Genomic DNA, 25,212 nt, shown 5'->3' with positions numbered 1-25,212 from the left:
ACCCTCAAAAATTTTAACACAATGTAGCAACCCCCCATCTCCCTCCCTCCCTCCCCCAATCCCCCCCCATTTCCTATCAATCGTTCTCACAAGAGAACCAGTCACGCCTCCGCTCCGCCCCTGCCTGTCCAGCACCCACCTATGTCGTATCCTAACAAACCCCCATTTCAATGGATGTAATTTCACTTAACATTAACAGCAGTGAACAAACTTTACAAACACATTTTTACTCCCTTTGGAACTTAAGCCCCCCAACTGATTCCTCCTCTCATACCTATAACCCTCCCTGTGGTGGAGCTATATACCTCTCCTTAATGAACTTTACTTTAGTCTTTTATGTCTTTGACCACTTCTACGCCTGACATCCCTCTTTTCTGGTCTTCATCTCTATTCCCTCTGCCGCTGGTCTTCTCAGGTTTGCTGCGGACTGTCTGCCCTTGCTCCCGTCTGTCCCGCCTCTGCGCTCCTGCCCATACGGTTTACATATTGTTGGGCTTCCTCATGTGATGTGAAGTAATGTTGTCTGCCTTCGTGTAGGATTCTCAGCTTAGCAGGGAACATCAAGGCAAAGCGCACTTTTTTGTCATACAGCAGCTTACATATCTCCGTGAACTGCCTGCGCTGGGCTGCTACTGCAGCCGAAAAGTCTTGAAAACATAAAATCGTATGTGCCTCATACTGCACCTTTCCCTTCAAGCGCCATTCTCGTAATATCTCCTGCTTGTGCTTATAGTTCAATATTTTACATATTACCACTCTTGGGTTTTCAGTCTCCTGTCTTGTTCGTCCCAATCTATGGGCCCTCTCAATTTGTAGGCTATTTTCCAGCCGTTTGAGGTTTAAAACTTTTGGCATCCAAGACTCTAAGAAGTCCCTCAGATCCACCTCACGAATGGCTTCCGGGAGACCGACGAGACGGAGATTGTTTCTTCGCGACCTGTTCTCTAGGTCTTCAACTTTTGCACTCAGCTCATCCAGTTTCCCCTGCATGGCTTTCTGACGGCTTTCATATTGCAGGCATTGATCTTCCATGTCTGAAAGCCGCTGTTGAAATACCGCCAAGTCCGCATGCAGTCCTTCAAATTTGCCATCAAGCTGCTCTATTTGATCCGATATTTTTTGTAGCTTCCTGTCCACTGATGTTTCAAGGAGAGCAGAGACCTCCGCCGCTATTTCGGCAGCCCAAGCCGAACTCACTGATTCTCCCGCGGGGCCGGCCTCCGCCATCTTGCCTTCGCCCACGCGGCTCCGCGCTCCCTCCTTACGGCTGGATTTTGTGGTCATAACTTGATTTTTTCTCCGTTTCCGTGCCAGCCGCTTTCGCTGGGGATCTTCCGCTAGCGATTACTGCTTTTGCGTGTTGTATACGCTAGCTGTTCTCGGCACTGCAGGCTAGATGTTGAATTGGGGCCTCGGAGCTGTCGGATGCGGCGTCCTTCTTTCAGCCAAGCATCACGTGACCTCTGGGCAAGTCACTTAAACCTCCATTGCCCCAGGTAAGTCGCATTGAGCCTGCCATGAGTGGAAAAGCGCGGGGTACAAATGTAACAAAAATAAAATAGATACTATTGGAGATTCTACATGGAATGTTGCTATTCCACTAGCCCCAAACCCACCTCCCCACTCCCCCCATTTTCTATTTCTGTTGATGGCTCTCTCATTCTCCCTGTCTCCTCAGCTCGAAACCTTGGGGTCATCTTTGACTCTTCTCTCTCCTTCTCTGCTCATATCCAGCAGATCGCCAAGACCTGTCGTTTCTTTCTTTACAACATCCGTAAAATCCGCCCCTTTCTTTCCAAGCACTCTACCAAAACCCTCATCCACACCCTTGTCATCTCTCGTTTAGACTACTGCAATCTGCTTCTTGCTGGCCTCCCACTTAGTCACCTCTCCCCTCTCCAATCGGTTCAAAACTCTGCTGCCCATCTCGTCTTCCGCCAGGGTCGCTTTACTCATACTATCCCTCTCCTCAAGTCGCTTCACTGGCTCCCTATCCGTTTTCGCATCCTGTTCAAACTTCTTCTACTAACCTATAAATGTACTCACTCTGCTGCTCCCCAGTATCTCTCCACACTCGTCCTTCCCTACACCCCTTCCCGTGCACTCCGCTCCATGGATAAATCCTTCTTATCTGTTCCCTTCTCCACTACTGCCAACTCCAGACTTCGCGCCTTCTGTCTCGCTGCACCCTATGCCTGGAATAAACTTCCTGAGCCCCTACGTCTTGCCCCATCCTTGGCCACCTTTAAATCTAGACTGAAAGCCCACCTCTTTAACATTACTTTTGACTTGTAACCACTCGCCTCCACCTACCCTCCTCTCCTTCCTTACACATTAATTGATTTGATTTGCTTACTTTATTTTTTCTCTATTAGATTGTTAACTCTTTGAGCAGGGACTGTCTTTCTTCTATGTTTGTGCAGCGCTGCCTTGTAGCGCTATAGAAATGCTAAATAGTAGTAGCAGTAGTAGTAGTGGAAATGAAAATGGTAACGGAATTCAAACATGCATGGAATAAGCATAAAGGAATCCTGTGCAGAAGGAATGGATCCTCAGGAGCTTAGTTGAGATCGGGTGGCAGAGTCGGTGGTGGGAGGCGGGGCTGGTGGTTGGGAGACAGGGATAGTGCTGGGCAGACTTATACGATCTGTGCCAGAGCCGGTGGTGGGAGACGGGACTGGTGGTTGGAAGGCGGGGATAGTGCTGGGCAGACTTATACGGTCTGTGCCAGAGCCGGTGGTGGGAGGCAGGGATAGTGCTGGGCAGACTTACCCTGTTTCCCCGAAAATAAGACAGTGTCTTATATTAATTTTTGCTCCCAAAGATGCGCTAGGTCTTATTTTCAGGGGATGTCTTATTTTTTCATGTCTTTATTTTCCCCTCCCTCCCACCCCACTCTCTGGGAGTTCAGCAACTATTTGTCTTTCCTCTCTTCCTCCTGGAATCCAATACTGAGCCTGGAAATAGGTGGGAAAATGTGGGATACAAATGTAACAAATAAAATAAATAAATTATACAGTACTGAGCCACCTCTCCCCCCCACATTGAACAAACTCCCCAAATTAGTGTCCAGGGGAGGGATATTTTGTATGGCGTGTTTTTCTTGCACTAAAGATTTGATTTCCGTCTATTACGTCTCCTCCGTTTTTTTTGAGAAGAGCCTACCCTTCCTACTCCTTGCTTCTGCATCTTTGAGGTAGGATACTAGGGCACCTCCACCCCCTTGGGGTGCATATCTTTGGGCATCCATTCCTCACAGTACTTTTAATAATAAATAAGTACATCCCTAATGTCATGCCCTCTTCACTCATGGTGGCACAGCTGCTACTACTACTACTATTTAGCATTTCTATAGCGCTACAAGGTATACGCAGCGCTGCACAAACATAGAAGAAAGACAGTCCCTGCTCAAAGAGCTTACAATCTAATAGACAAAAAATAAATAAAGTAAGCAAATCAAATCAATTAATGTGAACGGGAAGGAAGAGAGGAGGGTAGGTGGAGGCGAGTGGTTACAAGTGGTTACGAGTCAAAAGCAATGTTGAAGAGGTGGGCTTTCAGTCTAGATTTAAAGGTGGCCAAGGATAGGGCAAGACGTAGGGGCTCAGGAAGTTTATTCCAGGCGTAGGGTGCAGCGAGACAGAAGGCACGAAGTCTGGAGTTGGCAGTAGTGGAGAAGGGAACAGATAAGAAGGATTTATCCATGGAGCGGAGTGCACGGGAAGGGGTGTACGGAAGGATGAGTGTGGAGAGATACTGGGGAGCAGCAGAGTGAGTACATTTATAGGTTAGTAGAAGAAGTTTGAACAGGATGCGAAAATGGATAGGGAGCCAGTGAAGGGTCTTGAGGAGAGGGGTAGTATGAGTAAAGCGACCCTGGCGGAAGATGAGACGGGCAGCAGAGTTTTGAACCGACTGGAGAGGGGAGAGGTGACTAAGTGGGAGGCCACTTAGTCACCTAAGCTGCTAAAGGCTGGTACCTGGACCTAGTTTACTGCTGGTGTCGACTTTGTGTCCAGATCAGAACATGTGACCCGAGCCAGTGTGTGGGCAAGGGGAGAAGGGCAGCAGCTCTCCTCTTCCCCTCCCTCTCGGAACCGGGGAGTGTAGACCCAGCGACTGCCTGGAGGTGTGTCTGGCTGCGAGAGGGGCTGGATCTCTTGCCAGTTTTACCTCTCCGTTTGCGAGTCCGTCTTGCTTCCCCCTCCCGAATCCGATTCCTGGAAAAGCAGAGCTGGCAGCAACCTGCGCACGCACGGACCCAGCTCCCAGAGCGGACAGGTGCTGCCGGCGGCACAGCCACGATCCAAATTAACGGAGCGGCGATCGGTAGGGAGCAGGGCTGGGGGGTGCAGATTGCCCTCTTTACCCTTCCCCTCCCCCCGGGAAGTCCGGCGGGGTGCGAGATCCTGAGCCGATTTCTGCAGGAAGAAGCTGCTGCCTCATCATCTGCCTGCCACCTCCTCGCAGGGAGTGGGGGGAGATCCCAGGTCGCCCCACCTCAACTTTTCGTCTGCCCAAGTCACTCGGGGAGAGGGGAAGCCACCATACCTGGCAGAGGAAGGCACTGACATAAGAAGAAAAAGAAGCGCGGGGCCGCAGCAGCCTTCAGACATGCGCTGTCGGCTCTGCCGGTCCACTGGGAAATTGACATCAGGGGGCATGTCTGAAGGCTGCTGCTGCGGCCCCACACTTCTTTTTCTTCTTATGCTGGCTGTGGAAAGAAGCGGTGGTTCAGCGTAGGGGAATGGTGTATTGTATCCAGTTTTTACCTTTATCCTCAGCGTAGGTCTTGTTCCTGTTCCTGCTCCTGCTCAACAGCAGCGGCGGCAGATTTCGTCGAGAGTCTAGTGTTAACACGGTAAGCGGGGTAAGCGTGGCGCCCTTGAAGGCAGGCGCCCCCCTGCGATGCTTAACCCGCTTACCGTGTTGGCATGGCCCTGTTGTTAGGTCTTACTTTCGGGGGAGGCCTTATATTTAGCAATTCAGCAAAACCTCTTACTAGGTCTTATTTTCAGGGGATGTCTTATTTTCGGGGAAACATGGTATATGTCTGTGCCAGAGCCAGTGGCGCTGTTGGGAGGCGGGGATAGTGCTGGGCAGACTTATACGGTCTGTGCCAGAGCCGGTGGTTGGGAGGCAGGGATAGTGCTGGGCAGACTTATATGGTCTGTGCCAGAGCTGGTGGTTGGGAGGCGGGGCTGGTGGTTGGGAGGTGGGGATAGTTCTGGGCAGACTTATACAGTCTGTGCCAGAGCCTGTGGTGGGAGGCGGGGCTGGTGGTTGGGAGGCGGGGATAGTGCTGGGCAGACTTATACGATCTGTGCCAGAGCCGGTGGTGAGAGGCAGGGATAGTGCTGGGCAGATTTATATGGTCTGTGCCAGAGCCGGTGGTTGGGAGGAGGGGCTGGTGGTTGGGAGACGGAGATAGTGCTGGGCAGACTTATACGGTCTGTGCCAGAGCCGGTGGTAGGAGGCAGGGATAGTGCTGGGCAGACTTATACGGTCTGTGCCCTGAAGAGCACAAGTACAAATCAAAGTAGGATATACACAAAAAGTAGCACATATGAGTTATCTTGTTGGGCAGACTGGATGGACTGTGCAGGTCTTTTTCTGCCGTCATCTACTATGTTACTATGTCAGTTAACAGAGAGTGTATACTGTACATATAATAATAAACAGTACTGTGCATATGTTTATCAGATGTCAAGCTTCTTTGGGTCATAATGGTTACATGCACGCGCCGGTTAAGTGCATGTATTTCTTTGGTCCCAGACTCCCAGACCCTTGCACTTAAGCGGATTGCACTGTATTTACAGCTTGAATAAACGTAGACACCCGGGCATTTTTCACCTCTGCTACAATAATTATGGCTATTCCAACAGAGTGAAAGTTTTCAGCTGATTTGCCACCCTGGGGTGGGGGGAGGGCAATTAAATGGGGCTCAGCTATGTTATGATTCCTAGGCTTCCTCTTCCTTTTTACAGCTGGGGGTCTAACTGCAATCGTACTAGCAAACTCATCTCTAGATACTGTACTCCAGCTGCCCACTTTCACTACGTTCTAGCAATAGGGCTTCCTACCTGCTGAGCAAAAAGCCCTGCAGCCATTCTCCTGCCCTGGCTTCTCGGTGGCTCCCTGTTTGCTGGGTCAGTGCAGGAGCACGGCTTCTATTGGCTTAGGCAGAGAGAAAGGGGGCGGGGAAGGGAACGAACAGAGCAAAGAGAAGCAGGAGAGAGAGAAAGGAAGGTTGCGGAGAGCCGCTTCTGACTGCTGCCATCTACAGGCCCCGCCCGGTACTGACGACAAACTGGCTGAACCAATGATCCCAAGGAGGTTTAATAGACAGGAGACCGAGTGACGTCAAAACGTTGAAACCAATGAGGTTAATCTAAGTTTCCCCTTCCCCGCGCAGCCGTCACCACCACCCCCCCCCCCCCCCACCCCGTACTCTCAAAACAAAGCAAGCAAACCTATGAACTGCTGCGTCCAAGCTGTCGTTCGTTATCGGTGGTAGCATTTTTATTCATCTCACTATATTTTTCAAACATGCGTGCTTGTGCAGTATACGGATCTGTACATATGCTGTCTGGAATTTTGGAAGATAGAAATAAGAAAACAAAAATTACATTTTGGATGTACTGTGTAGAAGGTGTTGTTTACTTTTGCAATGTGGTGGATGCCTGTTCTGGTGTGTGCATGTGATAATCTTTCAATAACTGCCTATACTAATGGCTATGGATTTCTGAACATGTGGTATCATTAAAGGACAGACTTTTAAATGCCCAGTTGGGTAGATATGCTAATCTCAGCTTTGTTAAATGTTTCAGACATATCCAACTATTTGTTCCCATGATATAACTGAATTCTTTTATTCTGTCTCACTGTATTTTCAAATGTAAGCCACATTGAACCCAACTTTGGTGGTTGGGATAATGTGTAATATTTTATTTTTATTACATTTGTACCTTGCGCTTTCCCACTCATGGCAGGCTCAATGTGGTGGGCAATGGAGGGTTAAGTGACTTGCCCAGAATCACAAGGAGCTGCCTGTGCTGGGAATCTCAGTTCCCCAGGACCAAAGTCCACCACCCTAACCACTAGGCCACTCCTCCACATATAAATGTAAAAAAAAAATCCTTTATTCTCCACATTTGAAGACACTTCTTACCTGCTGGATAGTGATGGCACAAGAAAATCAAGTTTGGTCCAGTGAAGACTAACTCAAAATAACCCCTTTGCTGGGCTCTGGAATTACCATATTGAAAATGCGACCATACCAGCCTCTGTAGTTATGCTCCACTAATAAGTTAAAAGATGAACTGGATTTCTTGAAAGGATTATATAAACTTAGGATGCATGACTAGGGACACAAATGTACACTTATTTATTCAATATCACAATTCCTCATGTTCAGCCACAAAACAAACTTTTAGGGTGGATAGTGTTCACAGTGAGCTCCTTTTATTATCGACCAGATAGAAGAGTTTTCAGTTTTGGCACAGTATAAGTCATCACAAGAACAAAATATAAGAAAACCCATGGGCTACATTAGGAGCTTATAGCTCATTTATGTTTAAACAAAAGAGATCTGCATGAAACAAAATATTTATTTTTATTTGGACTTATAAAACCACTTGCCCCTGAAACATGTAAAACAGAACATTGTGTATGTAAAAGGTAAACTTGTACAAAACAGATGAAGATGTGATTCCATGTGCCCCAATGAAAGGAGAGTTTAATTCTACTTCCCTTTAATTTCAATATATTCCATCATCTTTATAACACCAGGCTTCCCAAGGTAGATAAAAACAACAGTTAAGATGAACCCATCAGGAAACAGGATATCCTTACTGAAGGCTGCTGCAGCCCCCCCACTTGCTTTTTGTTGTTGTTGTTGTTGTTCTTCTTCTTCTTCTGACTGCTGCAGAGGTTGCATGAAAATAGGAGGAAGACCGGATGAAATCAAAGTTGAAGCCAATAGGTTAGTCTCTGTTTCCCCTTGGAGTGGAGGAGTAGCCTAGTGGTTAGTGCAGTGGACTTTGATCCTGGCTGGGGAGCTGAGTTCAATTCTCACTGCAGCTCCTTGTGACTCTGGGCAAGTCACTTAACCCTCCATTGCCCCATGGAAGCCTCATTGAGCCTGCCATGAGTGGGAAAGCGTGGGGTACAAATGTAACAAAAGTAAAATAGATACTATTGGAGATTCTACATGGAATGTTGCTATTCCACTAGCAACATTCCATGTAGAAGGCTGCGCAGGCTTCTGTGAGTCTGACATCCTGCACATACGTGCAGGACGTCAGACTCACAGAAGCCTGAGCAGCCACATTGGTGATCTGCAAGGGCTGACTTCTACATGGAATGTTGCTAGTGGAGGGGAGGAGTAGCCTAGTGGTTAGTGCAGTGGACTTTGATCCTGAGAAACTGAGTTCAATTCTCACTGCAGCTCCCTGTGACTCTGGGCAAGTCACTTAACCCTCCATTGCCCCTGGTACAAAATAAGTACCTTTGAATGTAGTTGCAAAAACCACAGAAAGGCAGTATATCAAGTCCCATTTCCCTTTCCCTTCAAAACAAATTAAGCAAACCCATGAGCTGCTGCATCCACATTGTCATTCTTTATTGTTGATAGCATTTTTTAAATTTAATGTCATGTACATTTTCAAACATGCTGCCTTGTGCAATTTACAGATGTACACAGAGGAAGTATAATAAGGGAATAACTTTTCATAGGTAGAGTAGTAATTTGGTAGAAATTATAATCAGTGTGTCATTTGGAGGGGCTGGTTATACGGACACCCTAGCACTGTTATATTGTGCAGAGATTTTTTTCTCAAGGTAAAGGGCCTCTAAAAGAGAAATTATGTTATAAGAATCAGTTGTTCAACATTCAGAGTTTCTATTTATATATTTACTTATTTATATCTACTACTACTAATTGACATTTCTAGAGCTCTACTAGGGTTACGCAGCGCTGTACAATTTAAACATGGAAGGACAGTCCCTGCTCAAGGAGCTTACAATCTAAAGACAAGTGTACAGTCAAAAGACAAGTGAAGAGTCTGTCTGATAGGGCATACTATATTACACGAAAGGTTAGGTGCCGAAAGCAGCATTGAAGAGGTGAGTTTTAAGCAGAGATTTGAAGATGGGTAGGGAGGGGGCTTGGCGTAGGGGTTGAGGAAGATTGTTCCAGGCATAGGGCGAGGAAAGGCAGAATGAGCGGAGCCTGGAGTTGGCAGTGGTGGAGAAGGGAACTGAAAGGAGGGATTTGTCCTGTGAGCGGAGGTTACGGGCGGGAACATAGGGGGAGATGAGGGTAGAGAGGTAGTGAGGAGCCGCAGACCGGGTGCATTTGTAGGTAAGGAAGAGAATCTTGAATTGTATGCGGTATCTGATCGGAAGCCAGTGAAGTGACTTGAGGAGAGGGGTGATGCGAGTATATCGGTTCTGGCGGAATATAAGACGTGCGGCAGCGTTCTGGACGGATTGAAGGGGGGATAGATGGCTAAGTGGGAGGCCGGTGAGGAGTAAGTTGCAGTAGTCAAGGTGAGAGGTAATGAGAGCGTGGACGAGAGTTCATGTGGTGTGCTCAGATAGGAAAGGGCGAATTTTGCTGATGTTGAAGAGGAAGAAGCGACAGGTCTTGGCAGTCTGTTGGATATGCGCAGAGAAGGAGAGGGAGGAGTCGAAGATGACACCGAGGTTGCGGGCAGATGGGACGGGGAGGATGAGGGTGTTATCAACTGAGATAGAGAGTGGAGGAAGAGGAGAGGTGGGTTTAGGTGGAAAGACGAGGAGCTCGGTTTTGGACATGTTCAGCTTCAGGTGGCGGTTGGACATCCAGGCAGCAATGTCGGATAAGCAGGCCGATACCTTGGCCTGGGTCTCCGCGGTGATATCCCACATTAAACATGAACTGGGTTGAAACCTGGGATCATTTAAAATCTTTTTTTTTTCCTAGGCATACAACAAAAGAAAAAGATGACACGGAGGAGTAGCCTAATGGTTAGTGCAGCCCCAGGTACAAAAAAAACTTAGATTGTGAGCCACCTAGGGACAAAGAAAGTACCTGTATATAATGCGTACAGTGTTGCGTACGTCTAGCAGAGTGGGGTGTGTACTAAATTCTCTCTCGAAAATCGGCACCCCTTGGGCAGCTCTGCTGCCCGCAAAGTCAGACAAATGGGCAGGCTGGCAAAACCCACCAGGATGCCCAGCCATGTCCTCAAAAAGAGAACATGTCTGGGTAAAACCGGATGTATGGTAACCCTAAGGTAGGATGCTGATGAGAGAGCAAAAAAGGCCTAAAGTATTTTGGAAAAAAGGGAAAAGGACAAATGTGAAAGGGTTACATGTAGGAATTTTAATGTGTAGGGTCCTGTCAGTGTGTTTCCCAGAATTTGTTTTGTGGCAAGCTTTGTGTAATTGAGACATAGTTTAATTAAAAAAAAAACACAAAAGTTTAGTGCAGCAGGCTTTGAAAGGAAAGGGTCAGTCTAGGGATTGGTTTCAAAACCTAAGGGGGTCTTTTACTAAGATGCACTCACGTTTTTAGCACACGCTAAAATTGGGTGTGCGCTAAACGTTAGAGACGCCCATAGGAATGCATTGGTGTCTCTAACGTGAGCGTGCCTTAGTAAAAGACCCCCTAATTGAATTAGAAGGGGAAATGTTTTGCTGCTGCTGGGCTAAGGTTTTGCACCAGGGACATATCTGCGTGGGGGCCTGGGCCCCCGTAGATTTGGCCCTGGACCCCCCTGCCGATGACCCTCTCCACCCCCCCCCCCCACTGCCAACCCGCCGTCACCTATCTTTGCTGGTGGGGGCCCCAACCCCCGCCAGCCGAGGTCCTCTCTTCTGTTGCAGCAAAGCTTCCTGTTCTGAGTCTGAAGGAAGCTTTGCTGCAACAGAAGAGAGGACCTTGGCTGGCGGGGGTTGGGGTCCCCCGCCAGCTTTGCAACGGAAGGCCCTCGGCTGGTGGGAGTTGGGGTCCCCCGCCAGCAAAGGTAGGCGATGGCGGCGGGGGAGGGTTGGCGGCGGGAGGGGAGTGGAGAGGGTCGTCGTCGGGGGGGGGGGGGCAAAGTTGGCGGCAGGGGTGTCCGGCAATGGCGGGGGAGGTTGGCAGCGCCGTGGGGGGCCAAAATGTGCCCTCTCACTCTGGCTTTGGCCCCCCCCTCCCGCCGAAGTCCAGATACGCCCCTGTTTTACACAGGCACAGCTAGGGATTGTAGGGCTGCACTTTAGTAAGGGAGGCCTAATTTGAGAGGGACTGGGAGCAGTGGTAACTGGGACTGGGCTTGATTAGGAAGCATTTGCAGTGTGGCAGGCAGGATTTCTTTTTCAGCCTTAACTGATGCGATGTTGCAGACCTGATCCCGGTCCTACTTGTGGCAGGCAGCTATGCATCCGGAAGTAAGGAGGCTGGCCAACGACAAGAAAGCCCCAGGAAGATTTTTTGTTTTAAGAAATTTGTGTGCACATATGTATTCTTCCCACATTTCAGGGCTTTTTTTGAGGGGGTACTTGGGGGGTACTGAGTACCAGCACCTTTTCCATTGTCTGCTAAAATTGACACAAGGTCCCCAAGTTTTAATGAAAGAGCTCAGGATCTACACAATAATTCTGCCTTTGTAATAGATTCTGTGACTGGTTGCAGGGGGCCTGGCTATTGTGGGCGGGTGGGTCCCTCAGTTATCACCTGTAGCTGGGTCCCCCTTCCAGGACCCAGCTGGGCTCGACCCTGCTTAGCTTCCTTCTTCTCGCTCCACACCACCTTGGCCTGTTCTGGGAACTCAGCGCCAGACCCCCTGAGAGCTTGCAGGACTTCCTCCTCTCTCTACTGTTTCCACAGAGGCTCAATCAAGGCAAAACGTTTATAGAAAAAAAACGTTATTTTCTTGCTTCCATTCAGCATAGACACAAAAGGAAAACACCTTACTCCCAGGTTGTTAAGGTTTGCTGCCAAAGTCTCATTCAGGGTTTAAACAGTCCATATAACTTCACTTTAGCCAAAATTACTTCTTTTAGGGAACAGTACATTATCAGAAAGAAAACACAATAGCTTGGTAGGTTGCAGGCCCAGACCTTTTCAGTATAAAACAGTTTCTTACAGCACAGCTTTGGTCCCACCTGGTTCAGACTAGGGTTTCAATTGTGCCCAGCCCTCTTTCTCTCCCAGGGGCTGCACCTGTTTCCTCTTCAGTAGAGATCGCCCCCAGCGCCTCAGTCTCTCTCCTCTGGTCTTCCACCAGTCTCTCCAAGGCACAGCTAGCCACCCTCTTACAGCAGCTTTTCGGGTTTGAGCCAGAGCTCCAATCTCCATCTGTTCCTCCCCTAGTCCTTCAGTAACCTCCATTTTATCCTCCTCTCCAACTTCCCCCGCCCCCAACCTCTCCAGCTGGCTCTCATCACCTTCCTCAGAGACCATTTCCCAATCTTCTATCTCCTCCCCTAACTCTTGCACAGCCGGGTGGGGAAGAGAGGGATTCTGGGACTGGTAGTTCCTCCTCTTCTTCCTTAACCCGGCCAACCTCTCTGCCTCCGGTAGCGCAGCTTTCTGAATGTGGGTGTTGTGCACATGAAGTCTGCCCTGTTGGGGGTTCCCCGGCTGCCTGCACCCCCTTCTGCGTGCCTTCCCGGATCCCCTTTCCCCTACCCTCTCACACACCCCACCCCTGAATGGTAGCCCAGCATCTGAGTACCAGCACCTTTTTCGCTAGAAAAAATGCACTGTTTGTACTGGACATTTATCCCTTGGGTAGAGAACTCAGGCCTGGGAAAGGGAGAAATTGCACTGTATTAGGTTGAGGATATATACTTACCTGTAGTGAGGTATTGGATCACAAGCGGGGCTGAAGGTCTGAGTTCTGTTGTCTTCCCTCATAGCAAAGCTATGGAGACCAACAAGGAAAATTACACAACGAAACAAAGTGTACTCAAAGTTGGAGAAGGAAATGTTTAAATGCACTTATCTGATACACTAGTTGAGACACCCGATGAGAGCTGTGTAATTTCCCCTTGGAACAGAAAGAAAGGGAAAGTAAATAAATAAGCCTTAATACATAAGTAGGGATCCAGGTTTTTAACTGGTTTTGGCCCATGGTTTTAATGATTTTTTAACATTTTAATTGGGTTTAAATATTTAAACTGATGTGCTCTCTATATTTGTAATTTAACACAATTTGCTGGCTGTACTTATTTAAAAATCTGTGCAATAAACATGACTTAATTTGTGCAAGAAAACCTGGTGAGAGAGTCCCTTCTTTCTCAGTGCTGGCTGGAAACACACACCCAGGATATCAGAACGTTTACTTGTGGTTTTTTTTAAACCAGGTGTATGGTAACCCTAGGAAGTACTTCTACTGTATCACTGGGACTTACAGGAGAAGTAAAGATTTGCCAAAAATTGAGGTTGAGACCTGAATGCATGTGGCTGTTTTTACGGAAATAAGGAAAATAAGATCTGTGAACCTAGGGCCAGCAGGACAGTAGGGGGAAATGGGTCTTAGTGCTTCCAGGTGCCTTATCAGGGTAAGGTTTGAAGTGAGAATTGCAGGATGTAGGATGTAGTGTCATATGCTTAATTAAAACAGTACTGTTGGAAAGATTGTATAAAGGAAATCACTGAACCTGAAAGAGACCAAATTATAGGTACTAACATCAAAGAGGTAAAGTGAATAAAAAGTCTGGCAGAGCATTTGGGAAAGGGAAAAAGTCCTGAGTGCTCTCACACAGCTGTGTATGAAGGTAAACTCAGTGTCAATCCTTGGTCAGCTGCCACCTGGGGCGGATCGCTGTTGCACCCCCCCCACCCCCACTGGATACAGCGGCGTCCCCCCCCCCAGGGTACAGCACGACACCCCCTCCCCCGGGTGCATTCTTACCTGCTGGGAGCAGCCGCATGGCTGTCGGTTCCGCTGGTTCCCTGCTCCATCTGCCCCAGAACAGGAAATAACCTGTTCCGGGGCAGGGGGAGCGGGGAACCAGCAGAGCCGACAGCTGCGCGAGTGTTTTCTGCACCCCTCCAGTGGTGTGCACCCCACTGCCTCGCCTTCAGTACGCCACTGGGTAAACTGCAGGCTTAGAAGTTTATCTCCTTGTCTTCCTAGGACAGTGGCATAGCCAGATAACCAATTTAGGTAGGGCCTGAAATTTCATTTCTACATCCCTCCCCCAACTAAAGGCCATACCCAAACTGAATTTCTTCCCCCGCCCTCCTGTGCTGGTGGGGGATCCTCAAGCTCCGCCAGCTGAAAACCTCCTGGGGAATACTGTTTGACTTCCTGAGAGCATCTGTGTTTTGGAGGAGCAGAACATTGTCATGGATGAACCTTGACAGAACCTGAAGCCAACCACTGTGAGAGGTTTCTTGGCCTAAAGATGGAGCTGGTACTGTTATGGGTTCAGGGCATCTGCCTGGTGAATGTCTTGTGTCTGCAGCATTTTTCAGATAGGTTGCATGTGGGAGCCCTGATGAGATGGAGAATTTTATCCAGTGGACTTTCAAATATGCTGTGTCCTTATTTTGTTTAGACTTTCTTCTTTTTTTTTTTGCCTAGTTCTCTCCTTCAGTCTGATTGGGCAGCTTTAGGGGGCTTTATTTAGTACTGTTCTTGCATTGAGTCTGTGGCAGTGGCGTAGCCACAGGTGGGCCTGGGTGGGCCGAGGCCCACCTAGTTAGGGCTCAGGCCCACCCAACAGTAGCACATGTTTAGCGGTAGCTGTTGGGGATCCCAAGCTCCATGAGCTGAAGACCTCCCCGATGGTAACAACAACGCTGCTTTCCACAATACTGGCACCTGCACATGCTCCGTTTTCAGTGCATGCCTGCTGCAGACTGCTAAGGTGGAAGGAAGCATTTTCCCGCCAGCTGAGATATTTTTTTTGATGTGTGTGGGGGAGGGAGAACACTCGGTGCCCACCCACGTCTTGCCTAGGCCCTCCAAAAATCTGCTGTCTGGCTACGCCCCTGCTATGCAGTAACTGAAGCAAAACAAAGTAGCATGCATCCGTGGTTGCCACCCGACAGCCTGGCGGTCGAGAAAAGCTCGCCGGAAAGAAACCGATTCCAGCGTGAACTCCCAAGAGGGAGCAGGAAGGAGAGACCCTGGCGGTAAAGAAATGCGCTGAGAATGAAAGTCAAATGCTCCTGAAACAGCGCCAATGCGAGGGAAATGCTGCCATATTGAAAACCGCAAGAGAAGGCCTGCTAAGAAAAGCCTGCCAAAAAGAAGAAATAAAAGAAAACCTCTGACGATAGCCAGCTCTAAAACATAATTGCATGAAAAGAGCCAGGGAAAATCAGACTTGTTTTGTTTTCTCAGTTTAATTTTTTGTTTTTTAACGGAGGTCACAGGCAGAAAAATAAACAGCTTACCTTGAGAGAGGAAAGTGCTACAGGTCACATAAAGACACAATAAGTATACATACTTGACCAGAAGAATAATGTGGAGGAGTGGCCTAGTGGTTAGGGTGGTGGACTTTGGTCCTGGGGAACTGAGGAACTGAGCTCAATTCCCACTTCAGGCACAGGCAGCTCCTTGTGACTCTGGGCAAGTCACTTAACCCTCCATTGCCCCATGTAAGCCGCATTGAGCCTGCCATGAGTGGGAAAGCGCAGGGTACAAATGTAATAAAAATAAATAAAATGTACCAGTCTGTACCTTGCCACAGCCAAGCCCACCGAGCCTCAAAGGCCTCAGGTGACAGAGAGGAGGGACCCAGTAGAACTAAGTATCCCCTAGCTGGCAGATGAGGGACCCAGGAGCACTGGGTATCAGTTCTAGGTCAGTTCCCACCTGGACGTCTCCCACTGGACAGTTCCCACCCACCAATTCCCATCTGGACAATTCCCTCTGAACCAATTCACACCATACCAGGGAGGACAACTCCCACCCATAAACCCAAAAAATACAAAACACACTAGGACAAGTAATCCCCCCCCCCCCCCACAACATTATCTTTTACATATCCCTTTTCCCTTCCAGACATGCAGTTCATGTGTGTGCAGGGAGAGGCAATGCCCCCCCACCCCCCAAACTAGGTTTCAACCTAATTCATGTTTAATCCGGGATCTAAATTTCATAAGTAAATAAATATAAATTGCAGTTCATATGGGGGGGCAATGACACCCACCCCCCCAAACTAGGTTTCAACCTAAATCAGCCCCTCAAAATGACACACTGATTACGATTTATAACAAATTACTACTCTATCTATGAAAAGTTACTCTGTTGTTATGCACCCTCTGTGTACATCTATATGCTGCTCTAACCTCCTTGTGCCACACCCGATACAAGAAAGAAGCTCCGGTCGGGGGGGGGGGGGGGGGGAAGAAAGGCTAGGGAGGTTGGGAAATGACGAGGGGGGGGTGTTCTTGGTGGAATTGTCCCAGGGGGAATTATCCTAGGGGGAAATTAGTGGGTGGGAACGTGCCTGATACTCTGGGTATCATCTTAAAAGAACCCAAAACCGGGCTACCAGCACACCCCTTGCTCAACCGTCACCCAGCAAAGCGGGAACAGGAGCTAGCCAGCCATCACCAACAGGAGCTGCACATTTGTCCACCATCATCTGCTAGGAGACAGAGAACATAACTGAGCATTCCAGGCTGCAGGATACCCTTAAGAGAAAAAGCACTTGGAACTATTTTCTCTGTCTTCTTCCACTGGTGGATGAACATAACCCATTGGTCTGGACTGTTCTAGTATTGATGACAAGGAATTGATGGATTCTCTGTTGTACTCCTGTGTGGATCCACTGGTGTTTTGGGGGGGGTTTGACGTCTGACTACAGAATTTACAACATTCAGCACATCTAAATTGTTTCTCTTCTGTGTGGATTCTCCAGCGCATGCTGAGTTTTTCCTATGGAACCAAAGCTTTTATAACACACAGTACATGTTTTATGTATTTTGTTTATTTTTAAATCTTCTTATACCGTTGGCAAAAAAAACATTCAAGATGATTTACAATAATAAAATCAACAAGCAATAAAAATCAAAGCATAAGCAAATACATTAACGCAGCAATAAAACATCAACCAACATGTCCTTTTAAAAACAGATACGACTTTTAAGCCTTCCTATAGTTAGAAATAGATAATATATGTTTCAGATCTTCCGGTAGTTTATTCAGTTCCTCTACTTCCAGCTGTTTTGAAAGCTCTCCTGCACCATTTTTTCGTTTTAAAAAGAGACCTGTCCAGAACGTAATGACTAATATACATCTGAACAGAGCAGTGAGGGTACATTGAAATCTTAATTTAATTGTACTTTGTTTATGTATTGGCCACCAATATAATTTAAACAGCAGTTGGGAGATACTAGTTCTCTTACTTTTCATCAAAAATGGTGCCATAGTATTTTGAGCTCCCTGAAGTTTCCTCAATAATTTTCTACGTGAACCTTCATTTTATTTTATAATTCACTTTATCTTTTAGGAATTTCAATGCAATATCACTGTGTATTCTACTTTACTACTTATGTATCTAAATGCAATACCACTTGCATTTCTATATCCGGAAATGGCGATCACCATTACAGTATAATGTAAGCCACATTGAGCCTGCAAATTGGAGGGAAAATGTGGGATACAAATGCAACAAATAATAATAATAAATGGCATAGCATGGACGGGCAGACTGGATAGGCCATATGGTCTTTATCTGCCCACATCCTATATAATAAAACGCACCTCCAACATTCTGAAGCTGACTGCATGGCTGAGGCATTCCTGCTCTGTATCCATCTCCTGAATTGACATCACGTACTTCCGGGTTCGTCACAAGCAGAAGTGACCAACCACACGAGGTTTCTCGGCATCAGAATGTTGGAGGTGCATTCTATTAAATAGGATTGGTCAGTTCCTTGAAGCACAGCCAGAGCTCAGCGTCCTGCACAGTAACGCTCAGACACCAGAGAGAGGGAGGGGGGGCCTGACACCAGGGGGGGGGAGGTATCTCTGTCACACACACACTCTCTCTCTCTCTCACACACACTGTCTCTCACACACTCTATGTCTCACACTGTATCACATTCACTCTCTATGTGTCACACAGTCACTCACACACTCTCTTGGTCTCATACACTCAGTCTCACAGAGAGTCTGTGTCTCAAACACACTCTCTCTCTCGCATACACTGTATCTCTGTGAAACACACTCTCTCTCTCTCACACTGTGTCTCACATACGCACTTGCACACACTCTCATTCTCACACACACTCTCTCACCCAGACTCACTCTCTCTCTCACACACACACTCGCACATTCACTCTTTCTCTCACACACAGTCACTCTCACATACACTCTCTCAAACATACACACTCCGAGGAAAACCTTGCTAGCGCCCGTTTCATTTGTGTCAGAAACGGGCCTTTTTTACTAGTTTCTCTATATTTCTACAAAGCTTTACAATAATCAAATGAACTAATAACTGCCTGTACCACTGTCTTAAACAAATCTACATTTAAAAATGGTCTCAATTTGCTATTAAGCTGCATCTTATCTTAAACATGCCTTATCACCTGAGAAATCTGATGTTGACCAATACCTTTATCTTCCAAGATAACCCACAATACCTTCAAAAAAAGAAACCCACTTATTAGAGTCCTTGCAAAAGTGCTGTCAGCAAAGCACTAAGGGCCCTGTTTACCAAGGTGCGTTAGTGTTTTAGCATGTGCTAACCGTGCAGACGCCCATAGGAATATCATGGGCATCTACACGGTTAGTACATGCTAAAAATGATAACCCATCTGTAGCGCGTGGCGTAATAAACAGGGCCCTAAACCAGAGTATAGAACATCACTGTGAAGACTCAGAACTCTTGAACCAAAATCTTCTTTAATGCAAAATCAAACAAAAGAAATGACTTACAGTTCTGAAATGTTGAACAAGAGTTTCAGCCCAGCATACTGGAATCTGTTCTCACTGGCACACTCTACACAAAAGGAGGTACCAGAACATCTCAGCACCAAGCTGAGATGTTACAAAGGCTTTCAAATTGTTGAAATGTTAATGTTACAAAGGTTTTGAAATGCTCATGTAGCAAAATACAGTGTTAGATACAGTTCACTACTAATCATTTCTATTTCGCTACTACATGTATGCAGCACTGTACACATTATATACAGGTACTTTCTCTGCCTCTAGGGGGCTCACAATCTAACTTTTTTTGTACCTGGGGCAATGCAGGGTTAAGTGACTTGCCCAAGGTCACAAGGAGCTGAAGTGGGAATTGAACCCAGGTTTCCAGGCGCAAAGCCTGCTGCAACTAACCATTAGACTACTCCCCCACTCCATTCAAGAAGGCTTGAGGCTTAGCTGCTGAGGGAACCCCACAGCAAACCCTGAGCTACATAGGAAGTGCTTTTTTTTTTTAATAGAGAAGCAGGCTGCAGACAGATTCCCCTTGATAAAGGAGAGAGAAGAGGAGGGGCTAAGCCAAGCTAGTCAATAAGAAGAGTCCCATAAGACACAGGGAACAGGGACTTTTGCTGAGGAAGAGCCTATCACAAAGGACTACAGAATAACAGATTTGTAGTCCTATCTTATTTAAAGACACAGGGACTGAATCTGGCTATAAGTAATGTCCGATATATATATATATATATATATATATATATATATATATATACATATAAACAACAAGCAACCTGCCTCCATACAAGTGGGGACAGAACACCACTATAATTTTAAAACCAGTACTGGAATATGAATTCCTATTCAATCAATATCTCCAAATCATAATATTGCTGATTTAGGGGTCCTTTTACTAAGGTGTGCTAACGGATTTATCGCACGCTAAAGATTAGCATGTGCTAAATGTATGGGCTGAACAGCATTTAACTCGCGCTAAATCCATTAGTACATTTTAGTAAAAGGACTCTTTAGTCACATTCCAAAGCAGTCCACTTGAATTAAGCTACACATACAGTTCCTACACATAAGCTAAAATTATTACTGTTGGTCAATCCCATCACCATCAATTGATAAAGTAAGTACTTGTGTAAAATGAGAATCCAAGGCGCTTCACTAGATTCCCCAATAACAGATCATTATTAAACAACAAAAGAAACAAGGATGAGCCTTGGGGAACTCCCTAATTCAAATGCTTAATGTCAGACCATTAGTCAATTTATCTCACTTTAAAAACTCTATCATATAAGAAAGAGTTGATCCAACCTAAAACATTAGAATACACGTAAAATGGTTTTCAGACCAAACTGTATTTTCTTTTGCATTAAAAGGCATGCTTTGAGATAAAATCTTTACCACAGTACATATAAATAATTTCACTTATGAATGAATTCTCTGGTGCACTGTAGCATTTGCCTTTTCAGTGAAGGTTTTTTTGTCCAAGTACAATTAACTGTTTCACTCTTGTGTAGATTTTTCTGGTGCTGAAGCACTTACTACCACTCAGAACACGTAAACGGTTTCACACCAGTGTAGATTCTCTTGTACATGGCAAACTTTACCTTCTGGCTGTAGTTTTACCACACACAGTGCGTGCAAATAGTTTCTCTCCTGAATGGATTTTCTGTTGGTTTCTGAGGACTGACTTGCGACTTAACTTTTACCACACTCAGTACATGTAAATAATTTCACTCCTGTGTGAATTCTCTGATGTATGGTGAGTTTTTTCTCTTCTCATAAGAACTTTTACTAAACTCCATACACGTAAATGGTTTCATTCCTGTGAGTGTGTGTTCTCTGGTGTATGGTGAGGTGTTCCTTCTGACTGAAGCTTTTACCACAATCAGCACATGCAAATGGTTTCATTCCTGCGTGGATTCTCTGATGAATGGTAAAGTTTCCCTTGTCACAGAAACTTTTACCGCACTCCATGCACACAAATGGTTTCACTCCCGTGTGGCTTCTATGATGTATTGTGAGGCTTATCTTCTGACTAAAACTTTTACCACACTCAGCACATGCATATGGTTTCACTCCTGTGTGGATTCTCTGGTGTACAGTGAGGTTTCCTTTCTCACGGAAGCTCTTACCACAGTCAGCACATACAAATGGTTTCACTCCTGTGTGAATTTTCTGGTGGTTTGTGAGGCCTTGTTTCTGACTGAAGCTTTTACCACACTCAGTACATGTAAATAGTTTTATTCCTAGGTGGATTCCTTGGTGCATAGTGAGAGTTGCCTTCTTACTGAAGCTTTTACCACAGACTGCACATGTAAATGGTTTTATTCCTGTGTGGGTTTTCCGGTGGTTTATGAGGCCTGGCTTCTGACTGAAGCTTTTACCGCACTCATTACATGTAAATAGTTTTACTTCGAGGTGGATTTTTCGGTGCGTAGTAAGTGTTCCCTTCTTACTGAAGCTTTTACCACAGTCAGGACATGTAAACGGTTTTACTCCTGTGTGGAAAATTAGAAATGAAAAGTAAACTATATCAAATAAATATATAAAGGGCACACTTAACAAAACATACCAATGGGCTTAGGAGCCAACTTTTCAAAATGATTGGGAGTGCTGAAATTTTTTTTTTTTTATAGGTGCATTCCCCCCTCCCCCTCCCTCTCATCCCCTCTCCACCCTCCACCTCCCTCCACCCTCCACCTCCCTCTGAGTTCCAGGCCACCTCCCTCCGAGTTGCAGGCCACCTCCCTCCCCCATCCCTTCCAGTTCCAGGTCCCCCTCCCCTCCCCTTTCTCTTCTTTCCCTCCCCTCCCTCCGATTTCCAGGGTCCCTCCCTCCAGTTCCAGGGTGGTCCCTCCCTCCGAGTTCCACAGGGTCTCCCCCCCTCCAAGTTCCACAGGGTCCCTCCGAGTTCCACAGGGCTCCCCCTTCCTCCCTCCCTCCCAGTTCCAGGGTCCTCTCTCCCAGTTCCAGGGTGGGTCTTCCCTCCCTCCCCCCTCGAGTTCCAGGGGCCCCCCTCCCAGTTCCACAGGGTCGTCCCCCCTCCCTCTCTTCCTTTGAGTTCCAGGCCCCCTCCCTCCGAATTTTAAAAGGGCGGGACCAGAGCAGACAGAGAGAGAAGGGCTAAGCCTGCACGTATTTTACCGCTGCTTCCGGCCGCCGTAACCCGTCCCCGACGAGGTAAGTCGAGTCAAGAGATGACTTTTAAAATTTGGAGGGAGGGAGGGGGCCTGGAACTTGAAGGAAGGGAGGGAGGGAGGGAGGAAGAGAGGGACGACAACCCTGGAACTCAGAGGGAGGGAGAGAGGGAGAGAACTACTTCCGGTGGGTGGAATATTGGGGGTCCTCGAGCACCCACAGCATCCACGGAGTCGGCGCCTATGCCAATGGGTGAATAATACCTGCAAATTGTTTTATTCAATAAGAAAAGTGCCAAACACCTCTTACAAGTAACATATCCACCTCTTAATAAAAATTCTTACAATTGTCAAGTATCAATAGAAATCAAACAAAATAAAACATGGAAAAGAAAATAAGATGATACCTACCGCGGGCTTGCTGTGCACCAATCCGGCACTACCGCCGGCCTTCTGCAGGAGCCGGCAGTAGTGCTGCCCCCCCCCCCCCCCCCCCCCCCCCCGACCACGTACCATTTCTGTGGTGAAAATATTCTTTTTTTTTTTTTGGCGCTGGGGGTTACCCAGAGGTAATCGGCCACACGCTGCCCAGTTACTGCCTCGTAAATAGGAGGCAGGAAGGGCTCCCCCACGAAATGGCAGTGTGGCAAATGTATATTTACCACAGAGCCATTTCCTTTAAAAAAATATATATATATACTAGTAAAAAGGCCCGTTTCTGACACAAATGAAATGGGCACTAGCAAGGTTTTCCTCGGAGTGTGTATGTTTGAGAGAGTGTGTGTGAGAGAGAGAGAGAGAGAGAGAGAGAGAGAGAGAGAGAGTGAATGTGCGAGTGTGTATGTGTGAGAGAGAGAGTGAGACTGGGTGTGAGTGTGTGTGTGAGAATGTGTGCCATGGGCCCCCCTCCCTCCCTCCGAGTTCCAAAGTCGTTCCCCCCCTCCCTCCGATTTCCAGGGTCGTCCCTCCCTCACTCCGAGTTCCAGGGTCATCACCTCCCTCCCTCCCTCCAAGTTCCAGGGTCCCCCCCTTCCTCCAAGTTCCAGGGTTGTCCCCTCCCTCCCTTCCTCCGAGTTCTAGGGTCGTCCCTTCTTCCGAGTTCCAGGGTCGTCCCCTCCCTCCCTCTGAGTTCCAGGGGACCGAGTTTCAGGTCCCCCCTTCCTCTCTCCCTCCTTCCCTCCGAGTTTCAGGTTCCCCCCCCCCTCTCCCAGTTCCAGGATCCCCCCCTCAGAACGCGACGTCACACGCATCAGGGTGTCGTCGTCCCTCCCTTCCAGTTCCAGGCTCCCTACCTCCAAATTTTAAAAGTCATTCTCACGAAGTCGGGTTTACGACGGCCGGCAGCAGCGGTAAAAGGCATGCAGGTTCGGCCCTTCTCTCTCTCAGCTCTGGACCCTCATTTCCTGTTTCCGCAAGGGTGGGACCAGAGCTGAGAGAGAGAAAGACAGAAGGGTCAAGCCTGCACGCCTGTTACCGCTGCTGCTGTCGGCTACTGTAAATCCGACTTCGTAAGTGAAGTTGACTTTTAAAATTTGGAGGTAGGGGGCCTGGAAGAGAGGGAGGGAGGAAGGGAGGAACGACGACACCCTCATGCGTGTGACGTCGCGTTCCGTTGCCTGGCAACTCTGCAGCGTTCCCTTCCAGTGATTGGTCTTTATGAACACGGAAGTACGTGACGTCATTTCAGGAGATGGATACAGGAGGTGCATGAATGCTTCAAGGCTTCACTTTCTCAGCGTCAGAATGTTGGAGGTGCTTTTTATTATATAGGATATACTGCGTCAGCAAAAAGGGGCTCGACGTGCAGCAAATCCATGTGCATATGCCACTGCAGGGCCCCTTTCACTGCAGCATGGTAAAAGGACCCCACAGCCAGTGTTGCCAGGTGGAAAATTTTTTTCCCACCCAATCCAGCACAAAAACCGCCCAAAACCCGCCCAAACTCAAACCCCGCCCCTGACACCCCCACCCCCGCGTCATCACCCCCGCCCCCGCCGTCATCAACCCCGCCCCCGCCGTCACCGGCCCCGCCTCCCCCGTCACCGGCCCCGCCTCCTACGTCATCGGCCCCGCCTCCTACGTCACTAACCCCGCCCAAAACGTCACTAACCCCGCCCCCCCGCGGCCGAAAAAGCCGCACAAAAAACCGCCCTGAAGCCCAAAAAACAGCCCAAAAAACCGCAACCCGCCGCGGGCAAAAATTTCCCGCGGCGGGTCGCGGAAAACCGCCCAATTGGGCGGTAAAACCGCCCACCTGGCAACACTGCCCATAGCCTTTCTACAAGAGAAAACAGCTCACAGCTATTTAGCAGAATACTGAGTGGAGTGGAACGGGTAGACATGAATTGCTGTTTACTCTTTCCAAAAACACAAGGGCTAGGGGGCACGCAATGAAGCTATAAAGTAGTAGATTTAAAACGAATTGGAGAAAATATTTCTTCACTCAACGTGTAATTAAACTCTGGAATTCGTTGCCAGAGAATTAAAAAAAGGTTTGGATTGCTTCCTAAAAGAAAAGTCCATAAGCCATTATTAAAATGGACTTGGGAAAATCCACTGCTTATTTCTAGGATTAGCAGCATAAAATGTATTGTACTGTTTTGGGATCTTGCCAGGTACTTGTGACGTGGATTGGACACTATTGGAAACAGAATATTGGACTTGATGGACCTTCGGTCTGTCCCAGTATGGCAACACTTATGTACTTAAGTGCTTAATAGACAGCTCAAGACTATTTAATGCAAGCAGCTGTCTGCAATAAGAGATCAGAGCTATTCAGTAAACTGCTCTTATGCAGTTCCAAGGATTAGCAATGTTTATTTTGTTTCTTAGATAAAGCCCAGGGCTTAGCAAACCTGCTGTAATGAGCAGAACTGTTTCTGCTTGCACTCACTCAGGGGTATTAAGCTGCGGTAAAAAGTGGCCTTAGCACGCCCTTGTGCAGGTTTTTCCTGCATGCCAAGGCCCTTCCAAGAAAAATGTTTTTTTTTTTTTTTAATTTAGCAGGCGGTGAGCACGCTCGGATTTTGAAATGACCACAGAATGTCTTAACACATCCCATGATATACCATTTTAAGCTGTGGGGAGCGCATGGTAGCATTTACAACAGCTTAGTAAAAGGGCCCTTTAAATAATTTAAAAAAATCACATTTATAAGCTCCGTGAAGCATGGACATCTGAACTCTCAACTTCCAAAC

General features: G+C 47.3%; 2 protein-coding genes across 4 annotated transcripts in view; both read right to left on the bottom strand.

Annotated features, from left to right (window-relative positions):
• Positions 1-6,140, bottom strand: part of LOC115464251 (zinc finger protein 260-like) — a 41,331-nt gene extending 35,191 nt beyond the window's left edge. For both annotated transcript variants that reach the window (XM_030194652.1, XM_030194659.1), the window contains exon 1: positions 6,084-6,140. In XM_030194652.1, the coding sequence (XP_030050512.1) occupies positions 6,084-6,110 (27 nt within the window). In that variant the 5' untranslated portion in view covers positions 6,111-6,140. The remainder of the gene's footprint in view (positions 1-6,083) is intronic.
• Positions 6,141-19,179: 13,039 nt separating this feature from the next.
• The window catches only part of LOC115464410 (gastrula zinc finger protein XlCGF7.1-like), a 37,345-nt gene continuing 31,312 nt past the window's right edge, over positions 19,180-25,212 (bottom strand). For both annotated transcript variants that reach the window (XM_030194795.1, XM_030194803.1), the window contains exon 4: positions 19,180-21,376. In XM_030194795.1, the coding sequence (XP_030050655.1) occupies positions 20,670-21,376 (707 nt within the window). In that variant the 3' untranslated portion in view covers positions 19,180-20,669. The remainder of the gene's footprint in view (positions 21,377-25,212) is intronic.

This window comes from Microcaecilia unicolor, chromosome 1 (assembly GCF_901765095.1).
Source record: "Microcaecilia unicolor chromosome 1, aMicUni1.1, whole genome shotgun sequence".
Taxonomy (NCBI): Eukaryota; Metazoa; Chordata; class Amphibia; order Gymnophiona; family Siphonopidae; genus Microcaecilia; species Microcaecilia unicolor.
The sequence above is the reverse complement of the archived record's forward strand: the minus strand, read 5'-3'. Positions and strand labels throughout refer to the sequence as shown.